Source organism: Mesoplodon mirus (assembly GCF_964341445.2).
Source record: "Mesoplodon mirus genome assembly, chromosome: 11".
NCBI classification, from domain to species: domain Eukaryota; kingdom Metazoa; phylum Chordata; class Mammalia; order Artiodactyla; family Ziphiidae; genus Mesoplodon; species Mesoplodon mirus.
The window spans coordinates 78363117-78385140 of NC_138987.1; the positions used below are offsets into that span (position 1 = coordinate 78363117).

Below are 22024 nucleotides of genomic sequence, written 5' to 3' on the forward strand. Positions count from 1 at the left end.
GGCAAATCCTCTCCTTTATTGAATAATGTGAAGCTCACAGTAGTTTTTCAAGGAGGTTTCCATGCCTCTGCAGTATGTCCCACATTTGGTTGAATTTTCTGATACTGTTTCACTTTGGGACATGCTCTAAAATATGTGTACCAAACAAATCATACATTTCACTGAAGTTCCCTCTAAGGATTGTCTCAAAGCTTAGTTTGAAATTGTCATTCGTAAAGTAACTGACCTAATTTTTAAAGTTATCCTTTTGAACAGTGTTCTATCTAAGTATGTTGTTCATCAATCAAATCTTTTAGACTTTAGGACCTGTTATCTAGTATTCAGTATGGCAAAAATTTTAAACTGTACACATCAAGTTCCCTGATAAATACTTTTCCAAAGATAACAAGAAATATAAGTTCAAGAGGAATAATTGTAACAAAACTTTTTATTGAGGAAAGAAGTTTTTATTAAGAAATAGAAGACATTTTTAAAGATTTAATAAAGCATCATATTTTTCACTGCAAGCCAGTTTATGCAGATATTTCCAGTGCTTATCTCTGGTTGGTGAGATTACGGTTTAATTTTTTTCTTTATACTTTCTATTGTGCTTCAGAGTTCCACGATGAGCGTGTATTATTTTTGAAATGAGGAAATGTTATTTTTAAAAAGGCATGTTCCCCCCACCCCCCCAAAAAAAGTGATACAAATGGACATATTTACAAAAGAGAAACAGACTCACAGACCTAGGCAATGAACTCGTGGTTACTAGCGGGGAAGGGTGGAGGGGAAGGATAGATTGGGAGTTTGGGATTGACATATACACACTGCTATATTTAAAATGGATAACCAACAAGGACCAATTGTATAGCACAGGGAACTCTGCTCAATATTCTGTAATAGCCTAAATGGGAAAAGAATTTGAAAAAGAATAGATATATGTATATGTATAACTGAATCACTTTTCTGTACTCCTGAAACTAACTCAACATTGTTAAATCAACTATTCTCAATATAAAATAAAAATTTTAAGGGCTTCCCTGGTGGCGCAGTGGTTGAGAGTCCACCTGCCGATGCAAGGGACACGGGTTCATGCCCTGGTCCGGGAAGATCCCACATGCCACGGAGCGGCTGGGCCTGTGAGCCATGGCCGCTGAGCCTGCGCGTCCGGAGCCTGTGCTCCGCAACAGGAGAGGCCACAACAGAGAGAGGCCCGCATACCGCAAAAAAAAAAAAAAAAAAATTAAAAAAAAAGGCATGTTCCTTCAAGGGACATTTAAGCAAATAAAGTGTGTTTTGGCTTTAATAATTAATTAGTGTTTCATGATTTTAAGTGGCATTCTTAAAGGGAAGAAAAGAGCAGTAAGTTTGCCTGAAAAATATTGGTTGGAGGGAAGTATATCAGTATCTTTTAAAATTTGTTTTCATACTAACAGACTATTTTCTGTGAAGTTCAAACAGAAAAATAAGGCAGACCTTAAGGCACAGCTTGGGGAAAAGGTATAAATTAAGCAAAATTCTCCGGCAGCTGACCTTACAAAATTACAGTAGCTGGTTGGGACTTCCACTGTCAATAAAAGTAAATGTTTGCTTCAGCAGCTGTCCTTGTGGAAGAAACTTGTCCCTTGAGAAATGGGGTAAAGACAATTAAAGCTAAGAATATACTGCATAGTAATTGGTGAAATATTTCATCATCTCAGACCAGGCTCAAAATATTTCTGATTTAAAGTATCATCATTTTTGTTATGGATACCTCCATGGTGAATTTTCAATGGATGTGGCGGGGGTTTTTTGTTTTTTTTTTAATTTAAGTAAATTGTCACTCTTTGTGTTAGAAAAGGAAAATACTGGGACTATTCATTATTTTGATGATTATTTATCCTAGGTGACTGGAAGACTGCCCTTACTTGAATATAACTCCTTCTCTGTGGAGGTTGCTAACACAGGGATTCCTCCCCTCCCAACTGCTCCACCCTACTTCACCTTCGGGGTATCTTGATGTTTTCCACGTTTGCAACAGCAATAAAGACAATGATTAGGGAAATGCAGGATTAAAGGTGGTATTATCTGAGATCAGCCCCAACAGTTATTCATTCCTGTTGTAATGACTGTATAGATTCCAAAGGCAATGGTGAAATTGGTCATTAGGGTTGTATCTATACCGATATCTTTTTGGCTGGCTTAACAGTTCTAAAAATAACACTATATTAAATTGGTAATTATATATGACACGAATATTCTTCTGCTTTTTAACTTGATTCTATTTTTTAAACGTAAAAATACCACTGACTGACTTCTCCATTTTGGTGCACCTCAGGTATTATATTTCTGTAGTACAAGGGAGATCTCCCCTGAAAAATGCTGCAGCTGAGGATACAGAGTCAGATTAAGACCCAGATCATTAAAGAAAGTTGTCAGAATACTTTCCGTAAATCCTCCATAAACACAAATGTAAGCTTTCCTTTCCGTGAGGAGTGGCTCTCATATTTATACCTAACGGGGTGTTATAAAGTTTGGGATTCTTTATGCTGGAAAATCAGAACACCACTGGTGGAGCTACCATATGCCTTCACAGCTTTCTGACCATTGAGTTACTCTCGACAAGGTTGCTACTATTTCGCCTTGTATGATGGGAGCAGAAATGTTACTGGAAGGGGGGCCCCTTCCCAGGCCCGGAACTGGGCTCTTGTCTAAGACTCAGAAATGAATTGTCCAAGGAGACACACCTACTGACAAAGCAAAAAACTTTATTGGGAAGGGGCGCCCGGGCAGAGAGCAGCAGGGTAAGGGAACCCAGGAGAACAGCTCTGCCATGTGGCTCGCAGTCTTAGGTTTTATGGTAATGGGTTAGCTTTCCAGGTTGTCTCTGGCCAATCATCTTGTTTGTGCCCATATTTGGTCTGACTCAGGGTCCTTATTGGTGGTGTGCGTCTCTCTCAGCCAAGGTGGATTCTAGCATGAGGGTTTCTGGGAGGTGGGCAGGACATACTATGGCGTCTCCTCCCTCCTTTCAGCCCCTCCTGAATTATCCTGGTTAGTTTTTGGTGGCAGCACTGTGTTCCTCATCGGGACCTCCTGTTGTGAGACAACTCATGCAAGCACTTATGAACGTGCCTGGCCAGGGTGGGCGGTTTCGGTCAATGGTTCCCTAACAGAAAATCCACCCAGCCATTCAGCTCTTCCTATACAGAAACTCCCATGAAATGACTCATTCAGTAAGCCCAAAAGAAAAGATAGTGACCCTGCCCAAATAAAGTGCAGTAGATATTGAATGTGTACTTGGCCGGTAGCTTGTTGATTACCTTAAAAAGTCAGTTAAAAGTGAAGAATCATAAAACAAATCATGCGCACTCTTGAATGTTTTATTGTACCCTAAAATTTTACGTGTATGTCCATTCACCAAGTCTTCTAATGTCAAACCAAGTTTTTTCTTTGAGTAAGAGTCTACTGATTAGAAACTGCAAAAAATACAACCACAGTTCATTTCTGTGGTGATCATTTGTAAAGTGGAATAAAAATGTACAGGCTATCTGAGATTTTTCTGATTTTTCTCCTCCAGCCTTTTACAGTTAATCTTACATCGAATTCAACAGCAATTTTTTTGAGTGACTTCCCTTTTTTGAGTATTTCCAGAGTATTTTTTAGTTTTCATAAAAATCACAACTCTCTTTTTTACTTTTATATTTTATCAGTTTGCAAGGTATTTCATTATATTGTGCAATTGCAATAAACAACTAGAATAAATCTGTTAATAAGAACAACTGGCTCTTAGCAGTCATGTAGCTTAACTTAAGGGAGCAGAAGGGCCCAGGCTTATAGAGAAGGTTTATTATGTTATAGGCATCCACCAATATGCTTTACAGAGAATAGAGAACATCTGCAAATATGATGACACAATTAAGAGACCTTTAAAAGAATCTTCATTATAGGTGATAGAGTCTCATGGAAATTGTTTTTCATCTTATAATTAGATTTCCTGCAAGGCTCAATTACTGGTTGGTTAATACGGGCTGGTCATCAAGAACCCTGAACCTGGGAATGAGAATAGAGTTCACCTTTGTTCAGGTGGATCAACAAAGTCTCTTCACTGTCAGCAGGAAAATGCCCCATGTTCCACTGAACATTTGTTCACTTAGATATCCTCTTCCCTCCAGCCTCCACAGTAAGCCCCCGCCATACCTAGACTAGCTGATGCGCCCCTGGTGGTTGGATATCAGCCACATGCAGGATTGCATCCTTATAAAAGGGCTGTGATCCTCAGTCACCCAGATAGCTATTTTCTTTTCACAGGTATGGTTTCACATGAAATACAGAGAAATCATCAAAGATGTCCCCCCTCCCATAAGTCCTATTGAGTAGGAGATGCATTACCCTTCCCTGAGGGAATTCAAGTGTGTTTAGGCAGCCTTGGTATCCTTAGAGGGGCCTTGTCCACTCCTAATGTATCTGCTGTTGATGTTTTAAATAGAAAATCTGAAGGGAAAGAAAACTGTGTTCATGGGGGGCGGGGGTTGAAGTCCCTGACCAGGCTCTTCTTATTGGTATAACTAAAAGGAAAGAAATATACTTTTAAAACTCCTGTACAAAAGAAGTCTACAATTGATATTTAATTGGCTCACTCTTGGGAAAGGAGTAGCTAAAATCTTTCTGATTGGAATTTATTAATGCATAAAACAGAGACTTGTCATGATAACGGTACCCACAGCTCTCATTCTTTGTATTCCCTCCTGTGTGGATAACTGGAAGTCTACAAAGAGACTCCGTTAGACTATAATAAGCGTATGTGGGAAAAGGAAGTAATAAGACAATGATTATTGAAGAAAGCCATATCGTTAGAGTGTAAAGAAATCTAACTATGTCTAATGAGCCCACTGCTCATTGTTGTCCTGAGTATATCAATAAGATTATTATAATTCCTTTGAAAAATGTTGTCTATAAAACTGGTACAGTTTGAACTTTTTTTAAAATCAGGATTTAATGATTATTTAAGAAGTCCTTCTTTACCCAGGCTTTTTTTTTTTTTTTTTTTTTTTTTTTTTTTTGCAGTATGCGGGCCTCTCACTGTTGTGGCCTCTCCCGTTGCGGAGCACAGGCTCCGGACGCGCAGGCTCAGCGGCCATGGCTCACGGGCCCAGCTGCTCCGTGGCATGTGGGATCTTCCCGGACCGGGGCACGAACCCGCATCCCCTGCATCGGCAGGCGGACTCTCAACCACTGCGCCACCAGGGAAGCCCTACCCAGGCTATTTTGAATGAACATTTAAAATAACTCTCATGACTACAGGTGGCCTTAGATACCAGCTGCCGTGTATTTCTGGAAAGATTGAAAATTCCAATACCATTTGTTAACCAAGTTTAACAAGTGGAGAGGGGTTCTTCCGTTGGTGTGGTACTTTTATTTATAAATGTCTAAATATGCTTTCCAGTAGCACAATTGAAATCATGTTTGTTCTTTTTGTTGATGAAATTATATTCTCACTATGTATATTTTATGTTAATTAAGTCTAGCAGCTTTATTCACTAAATCCAAGAAATTGATTTTGAAATTCATTTAGAAAACTAGAATTTTAGTCCTATTGTGGCCATACTTACGGACTATATTTCAAAATGAAAGTTCTATCATTTATATTCAAAAACATCTGCTCTCTCTTTTTTCTGCCTTAAACCACCATTTCACTTCAAAACCTCACTGCGGTTCCCCAGGAAACAAAATCCAAAGTAGAGATTAGCAAGCAGGAAGTTCATTAAGGAGTGCTCTCTGGAACACCAGGGAAGGAAGCCAGGGAAGCAAGATGGGCAGAGGGGGAAGGAGAGATACAGTGCATTCGCAGGGGCTCAGAGGAGCCCTTAGGGAGCTCTGGATAGGGGGTGGCCCCTCAGAGTTGTCATGAAAGAGATGGAACCTTTATACCCTCTATCAACCAATCACTGGCCCCAGGTAGAGAAGAGTAGCCTCCGGTAAAGCAATGCCCAGAGAAGAACTCAGCTGTGAGCTGTCAAGTGCCTCAGACTTGAGGGGTATCTGGGTGGTATAAGACAGCACCCACTACACTGGCTTAATTGATGATTTCTTATATAAGTAAATATGACAGTTCAACAGAATATCATTTAGATTTTCTGTTAAAATGAGAAGAGTGGTGTTACCTACCTCATAGGGCTAGAATAATTCACATACAAGGTGTAAAGCAGTGTCTAAATACCTGGCCATGATAAACTCGGTGAATGTTATTAATATACCCCCCAATCTAACCACTTCTCTCCGCCTCCACTGCCCATCATCTCTCACCTGGATTACTGCAGTGTTCTCTGGTTTCCCCCATTTTCACTTCTCCTTCCTCCCCTCCTTCAGGCTGTTCTCAACCCAGCAGCCACAGGGAAGTTCATAGTAATCCTGTGCTCAGAACGTTCTGCTCGCTTCCATCTCAGTCACAGTGAGAATCAGGGCCCCTGCAGTGGTCTCCATGTCCTGCACCATCTGGTCCCCCTGCCTCTAGACCTTACCTCCTACTACACCTCTTGCTGTCTCAGCTCCAGCCAGGCGGGGCTCCAGGCACACACCAGTTGTCACATTCTTATGGCAACCGGAAAAAAAATGCATGACCTAAAAGTTGAGAGTTACATTTTATTCGGTGGACAAAACTGAGAACTTAAGCCCAAGACACAGCATCTCAGATAACTCTGAGAGACTGCTCCGAAGAAGCAAGTGGGGGGATCCAGGATGTATAAGGGTTTTTGCAACAAAGACCAGGTAGTCAGAACATCAAAAGATTACTGTTAATTAAAGAAAACCAGTTATCTCAAGTTAAGGAATTTAGTGCTTTTCTGTGTGTGGAAAGATGCAAGAGTCTGGGCTCACTGAAATCATTCCTTTGATATGCACCTGAGCTATCTGGGGCCAGTATCCTGTGCTTTCTCATCCTGAGTCTCCTCGGGGTGCACCATTGGGGGTGGCTGCAGCTGCTGACTGCTAGATGGTGGGCATCCTGTTTCTATCCTGGGTTCCCTCAGGGCTCACCCTCTGGGTGGCTGTAATGTGATGGCTAGATGGCTGCAACATCCTTTGTCTACTGATAGTGGCAGGCAACATGTTTCATTCACACCTATTCCAGAGACTCTGTATTTGTCCCTCCTTCTTCCCAGAACACTTCCCCTCCTTCTCTAAATGGCTGCTTCCCTCCCTCCCTTCAGGACTCTTCAGGTGATGTCATCTTGTCTGCGAGGCCTACCCTGGTCTCCCTGCCAACCCCAGCATACCCTGTTCCTCTGCTTCGCTTCATTTTTCTCCACTGCAGTTTCCACCCTCTAATATGCTTACACACGTTTAACACCCCTAGCTACTGCCCATTCCCATTACATGCCAGTGGTGACCCCCAATTCCTGAGGTGGATCTTCAGGATACACACGCCTTTCCCTCCCCACCCCTCATGATGTCCTTGGTTGGCACTTATTAACTGCAAACATAGACACACTCTTCCTGCCCACCACTGTCTTTTTTTCCTAAGTCAGTCTAACAGCCAGAGTGCTATTTATGCTACGAAGTGTTATTACAATAAAGATTCTACGAGCACCTTGATCTGTCGTATAAGACTTTGAATCTCCTTATAACCTTGGATGTAGCTCTTGAAATTGTGCGTGTCTGGAATTCCGTTTGGTGTTGAGCCTATCGGAAAGGCTTGGAGGAAATTGCTCTGGTGCCTGTGGGGATCGTTTGCTTCAGATGATGAAAGATTGACAGACTTTGTTAGAGTGAGTGCTTGACAAGGAACATTCCTACATTCTTAAAATGAAGAGGGCCAAATGTCCTTCACATCTGAGCACCCGCTGTGTGGGACAAACGGATGGATACAAGACAACTTGAGTGTTCATTGGGTTAGTGATGAAGAAATAATGGAGGTTATTTTGTTTGATGGAAGCAAATCAGAGGCCTTAGCAGTCAGGAGAATGATTTTTTGGAGGATGAGAAATCCACATGAAAGGAGAACTGGCAGCTTCCTGCTGGCATGGGTTCATTAGGGCTGTGGAGAGAGCCAAGTACACCCACCCAGAGGTCCTGTAGCCAACTCCAGAACATCAAATGTATGGAGTGTATCAGGTACGAAGGTGGACATCTTATATCCACCATCCCATTTGTTCACACAGAGGGTTAATATGTTATGGACCTTATTGTTATAGAGAGAGCAACTAAAGCACAGAAATAAGTTCAAAATCACACAGCAAGAAAGTCACCCATGGCTTCTGACTCCAATCACAGTTATATTTTCACTCCACCAAAGTCATTTCCCATTCATCTGCTGCAAAACCAAAGTTCACCATGGTCACCCCAAGCCCTTGAGAAAAGGTAAAATATGTTCACTATTTTCTATTTAAAAGAGCAAGGAAGTATTTAATTCAATACATTTCCCAACCTCCAGAGGAACATTCTCAGGAATCAGGAAAATTCAGCCACTCATTTTAGAGTCATTTCCTGAGGGCATGGTTTTACTCTAAATTGTCTTGAAAAATCAATTGGGCGGAGTCCTCCTGGATCCCTACTAGAGGTCATCCATTGTGAGAGATCAGATCAGATAATTTAGTTGGCCCCTCACTGGAGTGTGTCATACTTCCCTAAATTGCATTTGAGGTTTTTTTCCAAGACTATCTAATGGATGGGAAGGAGTACGGTACCAAAAGAAAGTGGCAAGACTTACTGCTGGGTGTTAATGGCGATTTCAGACAATTAAAGAAGCAGACTGGTAAATGATCAATGTCATTCTGGTGCACTTCAATGACATGATGATTCAAATTTTATAATCAGGCACTTGAGCAATGGCAGGGACTAGAATGATTGAAAATATGCTGCGGCTGCTGCTGACTTAAGTTTACTTTGGGTATTTTTTAGTTCTGTGAAATTTAGATCTCATGGTTGAAATTTTTTCCCAGTCATGTTTGTCTTTTAGATTCCTTTTTTTCTCAACAGGAAATAGAAAATAAATATCTGACCTTAGCATACTTAACCTCAAATAAATTAGTGTGTGGAATGAAAATCAGATAAATAAATCAGGGTGTGTATATTCTGAAAGGAAATTGCAAAGTGGAGCACATGATACATACAGTCTTGCTTGAACAATGAAATGCCTTAGAAGGTACTCAAATAGTGAAAAAGTAACAGAATTCTTAACTTTTGAACAGATTGTACAAAATTTAAAGTAAATGACTGAATAAAATATAAAACTAAGATCTCTATGGATCTTTAGTTGAGATTGAAGCTTAAGAACAGTAGGTCGGAGAGCATGTATCTGTGCCTTAAACACTTACTGAATGTTGTTAGTTCCAAATAGCTTCCCATGATACTGTGCTTTTTAGAGATACCATGAGTATTTTGTATGGCAAGAGACAAGTTTTCTCAGCGAAGAAGAATCTCAGCCACGTTTCCTGAGTATTGACTTTATTTCACTTCTGTCACTGAGAAGTAGTTCTTATAGGATCATAGCTGAATGGACTGGCCCAAGGATAGAAAGGGAAATTATTCTGAATGGAAGCTCTAATTGATAGCAGTATATTTATTTGCTGAAGGTTGAATGACTCATGGATTGTTTGGGAAAATAAATAGATTTATAGGAACCATCTGACTTTTAACACTTAAGAACACAACTCCTGAAATATTTCTTTTTTTAAAAAAGTAATTTATTTTTTCTTTAATTTCTCCCATCCTCTCATTCCTCAACTGTAAAATAGTACAGTAATTCTACTTGAAGAATTAGAAGGTTAAATGAGATAGTATATGGGAAAACACTCTAAAATGTAAAGTATCACTAATACATGCTAGGGTTTTTTAGACCCATTTTCTTTTGCTCCTGCCTTCTGTTTTTCACTTAGGCAACTGTTCCCTCACAGTGATGATTTCCTGTTAACATGTTGTTGATATTCATTCTTCAGAGATAAGTTGCCTGGGAATGGAGGAGAATAATAATGTCCTTAACTACCTACTTTATTAATTCTGCTTAAGGAAAGGCCACCAGATAAAAAGTAAGAAGCCCTTAAATGCTCAAATGGGAATATAAATCATAGAGAATATAAATTGAGAATATAAATCATACAATACTTGAAAAATATTATCTTCAGCTCATAGAATTGTACCTCTATACCTAGGTTTCTTTTTTAAAGAGAAAGAATAAACTTCCATATACCCCAGAACTATTTGACAATATTATACATTTTCCCTATAATAAATTTTAAAAATTTAACTCAGTGAAATTTTTAAAAATAATAATAAGGAAATAGCAAGAGAGCCCCCATATACAATATAAATGTTGAGTAAGACTGAGAAAGAAAATCCAGTGGCTGTTCACACTGGTCTTAAAAAAACAGGCCTGAAAATTACCACTCTCCTCCTTTTCAGTGAAGCTTTTGTCAAGGTTCTTTACATGGGGAAGGGAATAATCATTACCAGAACTTTTGTAAAACATACCTGTAGGCGTCAAAGTCAAGACACACTTAATTTATCCTGACAATTGATGTAGCAACATAAACATCTCTTAAATTATTCATCTTTCTAATAGAGAATTCCCCTCTTGGAGACCTCAGGGTTGAATTAGACCCAAGCTCATTTAAACAAGTTTATTTTAAAAAGTAAACACACAAAAATAAGTTTCGTCCTTGCATAGGTCTTCAGTAAACAAGAGAAGAGTATATGTTTTAAGAAAATGTCTACATCTATATAAAAAACAAAAGTAAAAGTGATAATTTTTTCTTGACCTGCTTAAAGAATCCTTTTTAAGAAATTCAACTTTGTTTCATAAATAATGTAATGCTTGCTCATGATTAGGTGAACCTAATCAGATGCCCACAGGGAGGGGCTGTTGCTAGCAGATCTTTACTATTACCAGGAGTCAACAATATCACACGTTTTCCAGGTGGAGGGCTGTGAGTGGCAATAGATTCAGTAAATCACTATAGATGTCAGCAATCCCCTTCCTGGACAGGTTGGGACTCTGTTAACACAAAGCCTCTTCGCTGCCTGTGCCCGACCACAAAGCCCTGTCCTAAGCTTGGAGCACAAGGCATGCTAAAGACCTTTTTTTCCGTCATAGTATTTATATTTGTTTCTCTTTACTTCCCTTCTCACTGCTTGTTTCTGTTTTTGAGAGTTCAGTGTGAACTTATGTTCTGTTCCTGGTTTGATAAAAAAAAAAGAAAGAAAGAGAAACGTTTTTGTAGTCAGTGAACTTTGAAAGTATTATATCAATACGTGCATTCCTTTAAATTTATTTATTTATTTATTTATGGCTGCATTGGGTCTCCGTTGCTGCGCGCGGGCTTTCTCTAGTTGCGGTGAGCAGGGGCTACTCTTCGTTGTGGTGCGCGGGCTTCTCACTGCGGTGGCTTCTCTTGTTGCAGAGCTCGGGGTCTAGGCGCGCCATCTTCAGTAGTTGTGGCACGCTGGCTTCAGTAGTTGTGGCGCACGGGCTTAGTTGCTCCGCGGCATGTGGCATTTTCCCGGACCAGGGGTTGAGCCCGTGTCCCCTCCATTGGCAGGCAAATTCTTAACCACTGTGCTACCAGGGAAGTCCCCATGCCATTCCTTTAAATGGCAGTGGGATGGTGATAAAGTCCAAAAAGGTGGGCTGATAAGCAGCGGGAGAGGGCAGCTGCGTGACAGGGAGCCTGTCGTAGATGCTCTTATTGAATTTAGGCTGTCCTTTCCCATATTTAGTGCTTTCACCTCAGACATTTATTTTGAGGGCTCCAACGCCTATAAAGAAATAAGGAAAAGACCAAGTTTTAAGAAATTGCCTCTTCTGGGAAGGCAGAGGTCACCAGGATGCTTTCTCTTGCTGTTCGTCATCAGAGAAAAAATAAGAACTGTTCTCACCATGTTCACAGGACCCCCCTCTTAAATCTTTTGGAAGTCAGAGAGCTTTGCTCAACATCCAAAAATTGTTTTTAATTGGAAGAATTAAAGTCCTGGCTGTGATATGCTCTTTGTAACCATTCCCAAAGTAGTCCTTAGACGCAGCTTCCCAGGAGGCTGTTCTGGGCATGGAATGAGTGGGCAGGTATGAGAGCATCTTCTCTTAGCTCTGATGTCCTATAGAGGCATCTATGAGAGAGCACCAAGGACTTGTGTACCCCAGGAACTGTGAGGGTGGGTATTAAGGGACTGGTACCAGGTACCCTCAGGTTGTCTTTGCTAATTAAAGGTGACCAGAAAGAAGCAAACACGTTGTGTGTGTGTGTTTTTTCCCAACTTCCTCTCATAATGTATCTCTCCCAACAGCCTACAGAATTATTGTGAATAATTAGGGCTTTCAAGCCTTGGGAGGACGTAACATTCATCTGAATTGATTCTATCCCTTATCAGTCAGGAGGAGCGTTACACAGATTGTCTTCCTGAAAATACTGAGGGATGCTAATAGCCGAGCTATAAGGCAGAAAGGAAGGGAGGATTACATGGTCCAATAAACTTAGGAAACTCTGGGTTAGGCAAAGATTAAAAAAAAAGAAAAAAAAGCTATGCAGCTTGTCTTCCTTGGCCTTTTAATAGGAACCCCAAATTAAATTGATCTTCTTAGAAGGTACGGAACAGGCTGGGAGGGGGCAAGCATGGCATTTGATTGTCAAGAGACTTGACAAGTGCAGATCCTGTTTTTATTACTTGGGCATTATCTTGCCTTTCCTACATTAAAAGCCAGCTCCACAGGCTTATTCAAAATCCTCTGGGTGACAGAGATGGAGCGAACCTGTTCAACGACTAAATATGTCTGCTCTGAGCGCAGCAGAATCAACTCAGCTGTGTATGCAGCAGCAGGCTGATTTGCCTTCCTTATAGTTTCTAGCTAAGGAAGTAAATTGATTCTCTTCCTTTCTTAATCACCATAAATTTGCTTTGCTGATGTGTACGCCGTCCTCCTTTATATTTGCTTTTGAACATTAGGATCGCTGTTTTCACGTCATTTTGCCTTTTTAAATTTGTATACGTTTGTCAGGATTTTCATTCCCAGACACTATCAGGGCAGGTGGTATCAAATAACAGTAGCGGGGAGATGAGACAAAATGGAATAGGAGAGTCAAGATGGAGAGCCATTTGAGGGAGAAAGTTTATTTTTATGGGGAGACGTTTGTATCACCTTCTCAATAATGGCGGTTTTACTGATGCTCCAATTCAAATATATTCATGAAGATCCCTCATCCAGGGAACTCCCAACATCTTGTGTAAATAGTGGGCATTATACAGGCAGCTAGTCAGCAGTCCCGCTAGGCCAGAGACTCAGCACCGGTGACAATGAGGATTTTCAATCAAAGGAAGTTGAAAGTAACTGTAGGCTCCAAGCTAAATTTATTTAACCTGGTAGATTTGCATACTATTTAATTTTGTACTCTTGGGGGTAATTCACTTGTGCCACCATGTGTCAATTACATGCTTTCCTGCCATGTTTATTTGCCTGCAGGTGCACAAACGGTTGACTGTTAAGATGTGACATAGACATACCATTAAAATAAAGGAAGAATTCAGTGTTTCATTTTTGTTGTGGCATACCTGGAGTGGGGGGTGAAGAACAAGCAAATTGTGACCAACTCTGAAGTTTTTAAACAGTCATGGCTTAATATTTCTAATTGTTCAGGTTGTATCCACGCCATGCAAGTGCCCTGAACAACCTTGGAACACTGACCAGAGACACAGCAGAGGCAAAGAGGTACTATCAGAGGGCTCTCCAGCTAAACCCACAGCACAACCGGGCTCTTTTCAATCTTGGGAATCTCCTTAGGTAAGTAGAACGTGTACCTTTGATCAGAAGACCTTGTAGTTTCAAGAAATCCTTTCCTTTTCAACACTCATTTGGTTGTGGTGTCGTCTCCTCTTCCTAGGGCAGAATAGTTAGGGTTTTCAAGTCTTGGGAGGATGCGATATTCATCTGAATTAATTCTATCCCTTATCAGTCAAAAAGAGTATTTCCCAGAGTGTCTCTCTGGAAGTATTAGTTCTGGGAGATGTTCGTAGGTTGTCTGTAGAGGGCTGGGAAGAGGGAATGGCTACATGGTCAAATAAACTTACGAAATGCTGAATTAAGCAAAGATAGTTCCTTTATTGCAAGAATCTTTAATATGCTAAATGCCCTGTGAATATTCAAGAAGGGAGTATGGAATGCAGCATTTCTCAAAGTCAGTCATTTTTGGTAGGCATTTCCCAAGAATTTCATGAATATACTTGGGAAAAGTGCTGGTCTAGGAAAAGCAGCATGCTCTAAAGGTGAGCATAACCACAGCTCATGTGCAGTTTGTGCTCTAGGTAAGAAACAAACTGAGGCTTTCTTGGAATTAGCAGCGGTGACTCTTGCTCTCGGAAGACCTCCCAGGCATAATCACTGGTGTTTGCTTTTCACTCACTGCCCTGGAAAAGACTGATAGTGCAGTTAGTCTCCCTCAAGACAAAGGGGTACTTTTGCATCTTGTATTTTTATTAATATAAAGTCTAGGCAAGTTGGTGATGGCAACGGCAGTGGTAGTAGTGGCGATAATCATAGTGGAAACGGTGGTGGATATGGAATTTAACTTCTACGCTTTAAAAAACAGATTGACATTAGAGAAATACAAATCAAAACTACAATGAGGTATCACCTCACACCAGTCAGAATGGCCATCATCTAAAAATCTACAAACAATAAATGCTGGAGAGGGTGTGGAGAAAAGGGAACCCTCTTGCGCTGTTGGTGGGAATGTAAATTGATACAGCCACTATGGAGAACAGTATGGAGGTTCCTTAAAACACTAAAAATAGAACTACCATACGACCCAGAAATCCCACTGCTGGGCATATACCCTGAGAAAACCATAATTCAGAAATAGTCATGTACCACAATGTTCATTGCAGCTCTATTTACAATAGCCAGGACATAGAAGCAACCTAAGTGTCCATCGACAGATGAATGGATAAAGAAGATGTGGCACATATATATACAATGGAATATTACTCAGCCATAAAAGGAAATGAAATTGAATTATTTGTAGTGAGGTGGATGGACCTAGAGTCTGTCATACGAGTGAAGTAAGTCAGAAAAAGAAAAACAAATACTGTATGCTAACACATATACATGGAATCTTTAAAAAAAAAAAAAAGAAAAGAAAAAGTTCTGAAGAACCTAGGAGCAGGACAGGAATAAAGACACAGATAATAGAGAATGAACTTGAGGACACGGGGAGGGAGAAGGGTAAGCTGGGACGAAGTGAGAGAGTGGCATGGACATATATACACTACCAAATGTAAAATAGATAGCTATTGGGAAGCAGCTGCATAGCACAGGGAGATCAGCTCTGTGCTTTGTGATCACCTAGAGGGGTGGGATAGAGAGGGAGGGAGGGAGACACAAGAACAAGGAGATATGGCGATATATGTCTATGTACAGCTGATTCACTTTGTTATAAAGCAGAAACTAACACACCATTGTAAAGCAATTATACCCCAATAAAGATGTTTAAAAAAAAAAGAAGAAAAGAAAAAAAAGAATGAGAACATCAGAAATGGGAATAAAAGGGTGAACATGGTTAGAATCAGAGTAGTGATGCATTTATCTGTGCTTGTTAGGTTGCTGACAATCCACACACTTACTGAATTGGTTTCCTTGTCTCTGAACTTCACAGAGCACATTTGGTACCTTTAGGGCTAATGGTTTGCTTTGTTCTTTTATCCTCTCCCTAACAGGATTGGCTTAATTGCCACAGTACCTCAGTGGATGCATCTTCTTCATGTTCCTTTTTACTCCTTGAATTTTATTGTATTTATTTTTTTAAACATCTTTATTGGAGTTTAATTGCTTTACAGTGTTGTGTTAATTTCTGCTGTGTAACAAAGTGAATCAGCTATATGTATACATATATCCCCATATCCCCTCCCTCTTGCATCTCCCACTCCTTGAATTTTACATATGCATAGAGATATTAGTCCTTTTTCTTAGTGCGCACATGTGTTAATGCATGTTCCTATTTAATCCCATTTGAGCAGAAGCATTGGGTAAAGTAATTACAGAACAGTCTAACATCACATAACGTGATAGGTGCCATCCCAAGTCTGAAGTTTTGTTTAAGAATGGCTTTATCCATATACTGGAACACAAAATCAAGGGAATACTCTACCAAAATAAGGAAATGCAAGGAAAGTACAGTTAAAATGAAAAAAATAAAAGTATAAATGAGCAAAAACTAAATGAACTTAATAAAAATTTTAAATTAGAAAGTTTAGGGAATTCCCTGGTGGTCTAGTGGTTAGAATTCTGCACTTCCACTGCAGGGGGCACGGGTTTGATCCCTGGTCTCGGAGATCTAAGATCCCACATGCTGTGTGGCCAAAAAAAAAAAAAAAAATTAGATAGCTTAAAATTTTATACAAATTGAGAGTGTTGAAAAACAAGTAAATGAAGAGGTACACACTGTGACAGAAAAGCCTTTTAGCACTAGTACGTTCTCTTTAAATAACAGCAAATCAAAAGCTGTGGGGAAAATGTGTTCTAGTTATTGTAGATAACTGTTTACAGGTCAATAAGGTGCTTTTATTTTACTCTACTGTTTTTATGAGGTCTTATTTATTTATGTGAAGTTCTAAGGACTCATTTTTAAACTTTTTTTTTTTTGCGGTATGAGGGCCTCTCACTGCTGTGACCCCTCCTGCCGCGGAGCACAGGCCCCGGATGTGCAGGCCCAACGGCCACGGCCCACGGGCCCAGTTGCTCCGCGGCACGCGGGATCCCCCCGGACCAGGGCACGAACCCACGTCCCCCGCATCGGCAGGCAGACCCCCAACCACTGCGCCACCAGGGAAGCCCTAAGGACTCATTTTTAAAAGTCATTGTTGCATCTGTATGTGTCCAGCTTAGAGTCCAAATAACTTAATGGGTGGATAAATCCTGTTCATGTCTTTTGGGTTACCAGCATTATATAGTACTGATTTCAAAAATGATACAGATGAGGTTTTTTTTGTTTTTTTTTTTACAAAGAAACCAGCTTTGATGGCCTGGATACAAAATGATAGTTCTTGTTAGGGATGATATCCTACAGTTGTGATTATCACACTGTGCTGAATGTGGCTCTACTTGGAAATGGTGACAGAGATTCTCTTAAATTTCATCTTGCCCAGACCAGAACGAGAGATGCATACTGCAGCCTTCCTTTTTCAATTCACATATTGCCTCTGACTATTACCTTGAATTAGTGTATGTGAGTTAAGAATACAAGGAAATATTTTTTGGAACATAACAATGGCTACTTTTCACAGTAGGTGGGGCTCCTAGATGCTCAACATAAGATTTTTCTCTCTTTTTCAGTAAAATCAACAACGCTTCACATTTGTATAAGACTCTGAGTGATTTTTTAAAAAAAATAATAAAGCCCTCCCAATGACTCTTTTAGATAGGGAAGAATAGGAACCAAGGTTAAGTGCCAGGTACAAAGTCACCCTTGTTTACCTTCTGGTCTTTCACATTAAACAGAGAGCAAAGTGGCTCCATCTGTGTAGATGACTCTTAGAATCCAGTAGAATAAAATCAGGATAGTAGCTAATATTTATGTAATATTTTCCAGTTTACAGACAAGTGGGTTTTATATCCATTATTTAATTTAATCTTTAAAACTATTGTGAGAGGCATTCTCATCCTCATCCCCATTTTACAGATGAAGAAACCAAAGTTTGGAGATTTCATGTGACTTTGGCCCAAGCTCCGCTGACCCAGGATTGATTGCCTGCCCTGTCCTATTCACTTTCCATTACCCATGCTGCCCAAATAACTCTCCAATCCAAAACTTACTTAATATTTAGCTATTAAATGGCATGTGATTTCCTTTTGGGAGGAAGGAACTTCCTGTTTTTTTTATCAGGAAACAGTAAGGTTTGTTTCCATTATGTCCTTTAGTAGCAGAGAGAGGTGACCCAGAAAACAGCAGAACTAATCCACGTTTACTCCACGTTGGATCTGCTTTCCTTAATATAGTTCTGCTCTAACTGGCAATGGGTCAAAGGCATAAAGAGGATAAGAATATTTTAAATATGTTTTTATTTGATCCGTTTTACTATTTAAGTTTTATACCCTATCTATTTCTCATTAGGCAGCTAACTTTTTTAAATTGTGTTCTTTTTTTTTTTTTTTTTTTTTTTTTTTCCGGTACGCGGGCCTCTCACTGTTGTGGCCTCTCCCGTTGCAGAGCACAGGCTCCGGACGCACAGGCCCAGCGGCCATGGCTCACGGACCCAGCCGCTCCGCGGCATGTGGAACCCTCCCGGACCGGGGCACGAACCCGTGTCCCCTGCATCGGCAGGCAGACTCCCAACCACTGCGCCACCAGGGAAGCCCAATTGTGTTCTTTTTTGTAACCTAGAATTTCATGCTCCTTCTAAGAACCCGGGTGATCTCCTTAGATATGAGCAGTTTAGATTCGATCATCCCTGAGTGGAGGACACTATCACTTTTCCTCTTTTATAAATGAGAAACTAAAGTTTGGAGAAGGTAAGTTAGGTGCCAAGGTCCCTTAGTGAGGAAATAGAATTTGTGGGAATTGAACCTCAAACTTTCTGTCCAAGTACCCTTGCCCTTAATCACCACACTCTACTGCCTCCTTGTGGCTCATCTCAAAACTGAGATACAGCCCAGAGCAGCCCTGCCCAACAGAAATACAGTGAGAGCCAGAATCTATAATTTAAATTTTTCAGGTAGCCATATTTTAAAACATAAAAAGGTGAAATTAATATTAATAATATATTTTATTTAACCCCAGTATATTCAAAATATTACCATTTTAACATAAATATGAAAATTAATTTTTAAATTGAACATGTAAAAATATTCATGTGATAGTGTACATTCTTTTTTACAATTAATATTTGAAATCCAGTGTATGTTTTACACATACAGCATACCTGAGACTAGTCATATTTCAAGTGTTCAATAGCCACATGTGTTTAGTGGCTGCTATATTGGACAGCACAGACCTTTATTAATGACCTTGACTTTGAGAGAAATGAGTTTTTGTCCAGACCAGAAACTCTAAATACGATGTGGTTCTGTCAGAGCATCCCAGAAACCTTAGAGCACTGAGGACAATACCATTTGAATTCTTGGACTTATGTGACAGACAGCTTTAGACCTGTTCACAGAAGTGCATGTCACTGACTCTTATCCAAATATATTTGACCTCTTTCATGACCATTTCCCTGGACTTTGAAGCTAATCTGTTATGATTCTGTACAGCACGTTTACAGTGTGACAGATTGAAAACGAACAGCTTTCCATGCCAGCATTCTTAATTTATATTAATTATTGTTGGCTTTGCTTGGAACCTAAAATGTAAAAGAAAATAGGCAAGATTAGCATACACAGTTTTTATGGAGGAAAGCAGAAATCCCTGATGGCTCAAGAGAACATAATAGGATACTTTAATTCAGGGCATGGGAAAATGCTTCTGTGACTGCTGGGGTAAAACAGTGTCTGGTATTTGCTACTGAAACAGAATATTTTCATTTTAAAGAATCGTATTGTCCCTCCCATTGCCAAAAGTACCTTCTATTCACATAATAGGATATGGGTGTTAGATGGGTGTTACAATAAATCTTATATTCAAAAGTCAGAAGAAAATGAAATAGAATTTCCAAAATTGAGCTATTTAGAAGATGAGTTTGATAACAATATACATTTTATTTTCTTTAGGCTATTCCTTTAGAAAATTGAATTTCTAAAGAATAAAAGGATGTGGAAAAAAGGGTAACCATTAGCTTTGAAATAAATTTCAGTATTTGGGATAAATTTCCTTATAGCTTTGGCATTGACCACACTGCCTTTTTTTTCATAAAAGGGAAGTTTATACACTCAGGATAGCAGTTCTCCCCTTATCTACCTTTTACCTGAAACCCCAGAGAATCCAAAATGCCAGCCCACTGGATAAAGAAAAACTTTTTGAGGTCCTTCTCAGCACATTAGGATGTCAACTTTGGGTGGGCAACTTGTGCATCCTCCTCTTGGAATAAAATCCTCCTCCCACCCCCACTCCCATGGTGACCTGTTAACATCCAGGTTACCTCCAGTCTTACTTATCTGTAGTCTTAACCCCCTTGCGATTTCTCCTCGGGGTCTTTATGTAGTTCACACCTGTCTCTCTCCAGGTCTCCTTCTCCAGCTCTTTTGAAGCCCAGTCCAGCAGCTCATTGCCACCATCTCCATCCTCATCAGGGCCATGTCACAGCCTTGTACATTCTCCTGTCGTCCTCAGGGACTCTACAACCTTTAGTGAATTCGGTTGCATCCATCACCCAGTTCCTCTGCTGCCTTCCCTCCAGGGCCTGCCACTTCTGCTCCACCTTGACCATTCACCGACATGGCCATGCCATGGGCTTTTTAATTATGCACACCTTTTCATTCCCTAGTGCCTGAATTCTGAAAGGTTCCTCTTTGCCCTTCACTTATTAACCTCTTCCCACCCTTCCCTTCCCCTCTCGGTCACTCCTTCTGACCCTTGGAAGGGGTCGTGGGATAACAACCTGCCACCTCCAAGCTCTCTCTGTGCTCACATTGTCTCTCCCTTTAAGACCTTTACATTGACATGCCTCCCTTCTGGGACAAATGTTATTTCCCTCTTACTCCCTCATTCCTAGTGGCCCTGCTCTTTACCATTGTTAGAACCTCTGTTCTGATTTTTATGTTTATAATGTGTAATCCCATCTCTCATTTATCTGATCTATTTCATTAATGTATGTGACATCAGCTTAGACTCACACCTTGACCATCATTTACTTGCTCAACTGTGCCTCCAACTCAAGGTACCCCCCTGCCCCATTGCCTGCATTTTGTAGGCAGACCAATAGTTCTCAACTTTTTCTTATTATCACTCCTCTCCCCACCCTGGGAACCATTTTAAGCCTTTTTCCCTAATCACTCCCTCCCCCAATTAAATAAATACTCAAGGACAAGATTTGTTAGGTAGTGTCAAGCTTTGAGAGACTGAAGACCACTGTAATAACTAATTTTATTTTTATATGTAATCTAACATTATCTTTCACTGCACTGCCCCTGCTCCAAGATGCGGTGCCTCTGTATGTGTGTCCTAGACCCTCATCCAGTCTCTCAAGTGTTGGAGGTAAAAACATACATCTGAGTCCGATGGGATCCTTACAAAACTCTGAAGACAGCATTGTGGGGGAAAAGCAGGATCAGGAGTTAAAGCTATTAGAAATTCATCCCTTATGGTCTTATAATACCTCCCGAATATTTTCTGTTTTCCTAGTATAAGTATCCTTTGTTCCCCTCCTCAGTGCCTATGCACACACCCAGAAGATGACATAATCCTTTACTTTTACTAAGAATATTCAAGTCATTTAAGGTTAATCTTTGCAGCTTCCCTTCTTCCTACCTCATATCTTACATATTCCTAGATGCCCTCTTCTTTTGTTCTTCCAAGGGAGGAAGGGTTGTCTTGCCTCCCTAATAAGTCTAGTGCTCACACCTGTGGTTATATGTTTTTTTAAAAAACTGAGGCATAATTAAACACAAAAGTGCACAATCTTTAGTGTTTGGCACAATGAGTTTTGGCAATTTTATATACTGTTGTAATTACCCCCAAAATAACATATAGAACATTTCACCCCAGAAAGACCCCTCATGCCTCTTTCCAGTAAATTTCTCCCTCCCCTGAGGCAATCATTGTTCAAATTTTTTCACCACAAACTAGTTTTAGCTCGTCATAGAACTTCATTTAAAGGTGAACATTTCATATATACTTTTTTGGCATCTGGATATTTTCAAGTAGTGTGATTTTTTTGAGTCTTATCCACGTTGTTGCATGTTCCATGTTTTTTTTTAACTGACGAGTAGTATTTCATTGTGTGGATATGCTGGAATTTGTTTATCCATTTTCCTGTGGGTAGATACTTGGTTTGTTTATAGGTTTGTATGTTTAGTATTCTGGGATAAATACCTAGGAATAGAATTGTGGGTAGATGTATCTTTAATGTTTTAAGAACCTGCCAAATAGTTCTCCAAAGTAATTGTACTGCTTTTCACTCCATCAACACTGGTGAGAGATCCACTTGCTTAGCA

The 22024-nt window shown here is 40.1% G+C and overlaps 1 protein-coding gene across 3 annotated transcripts in view; it reads left to right on the forward strand.

Annotated features, from left to right (window-relative positions):
* Positions 1 to 22024, forward strand: part of TMTC1 (transmembrane O-mannosyltransferase targeting cadherins 1) — a 290711-nt gene that overhangs the window by 220970 nt on the left and 47717 nt on the right. For all 3 annotated transcript variants that reach the window (XM_082634781.1, XM_082634782.1, XM_082634783.1), the window contains one exon: positions 13580 to 13723. In XM_082634781.1, the coding sequence (XP_082490907.1) occupies positions 13580 to 13723 (144 nt within the window). The remainder of the gene's footprint in view (positions 1 to 13579; positions 13724 to 22024) is intronic.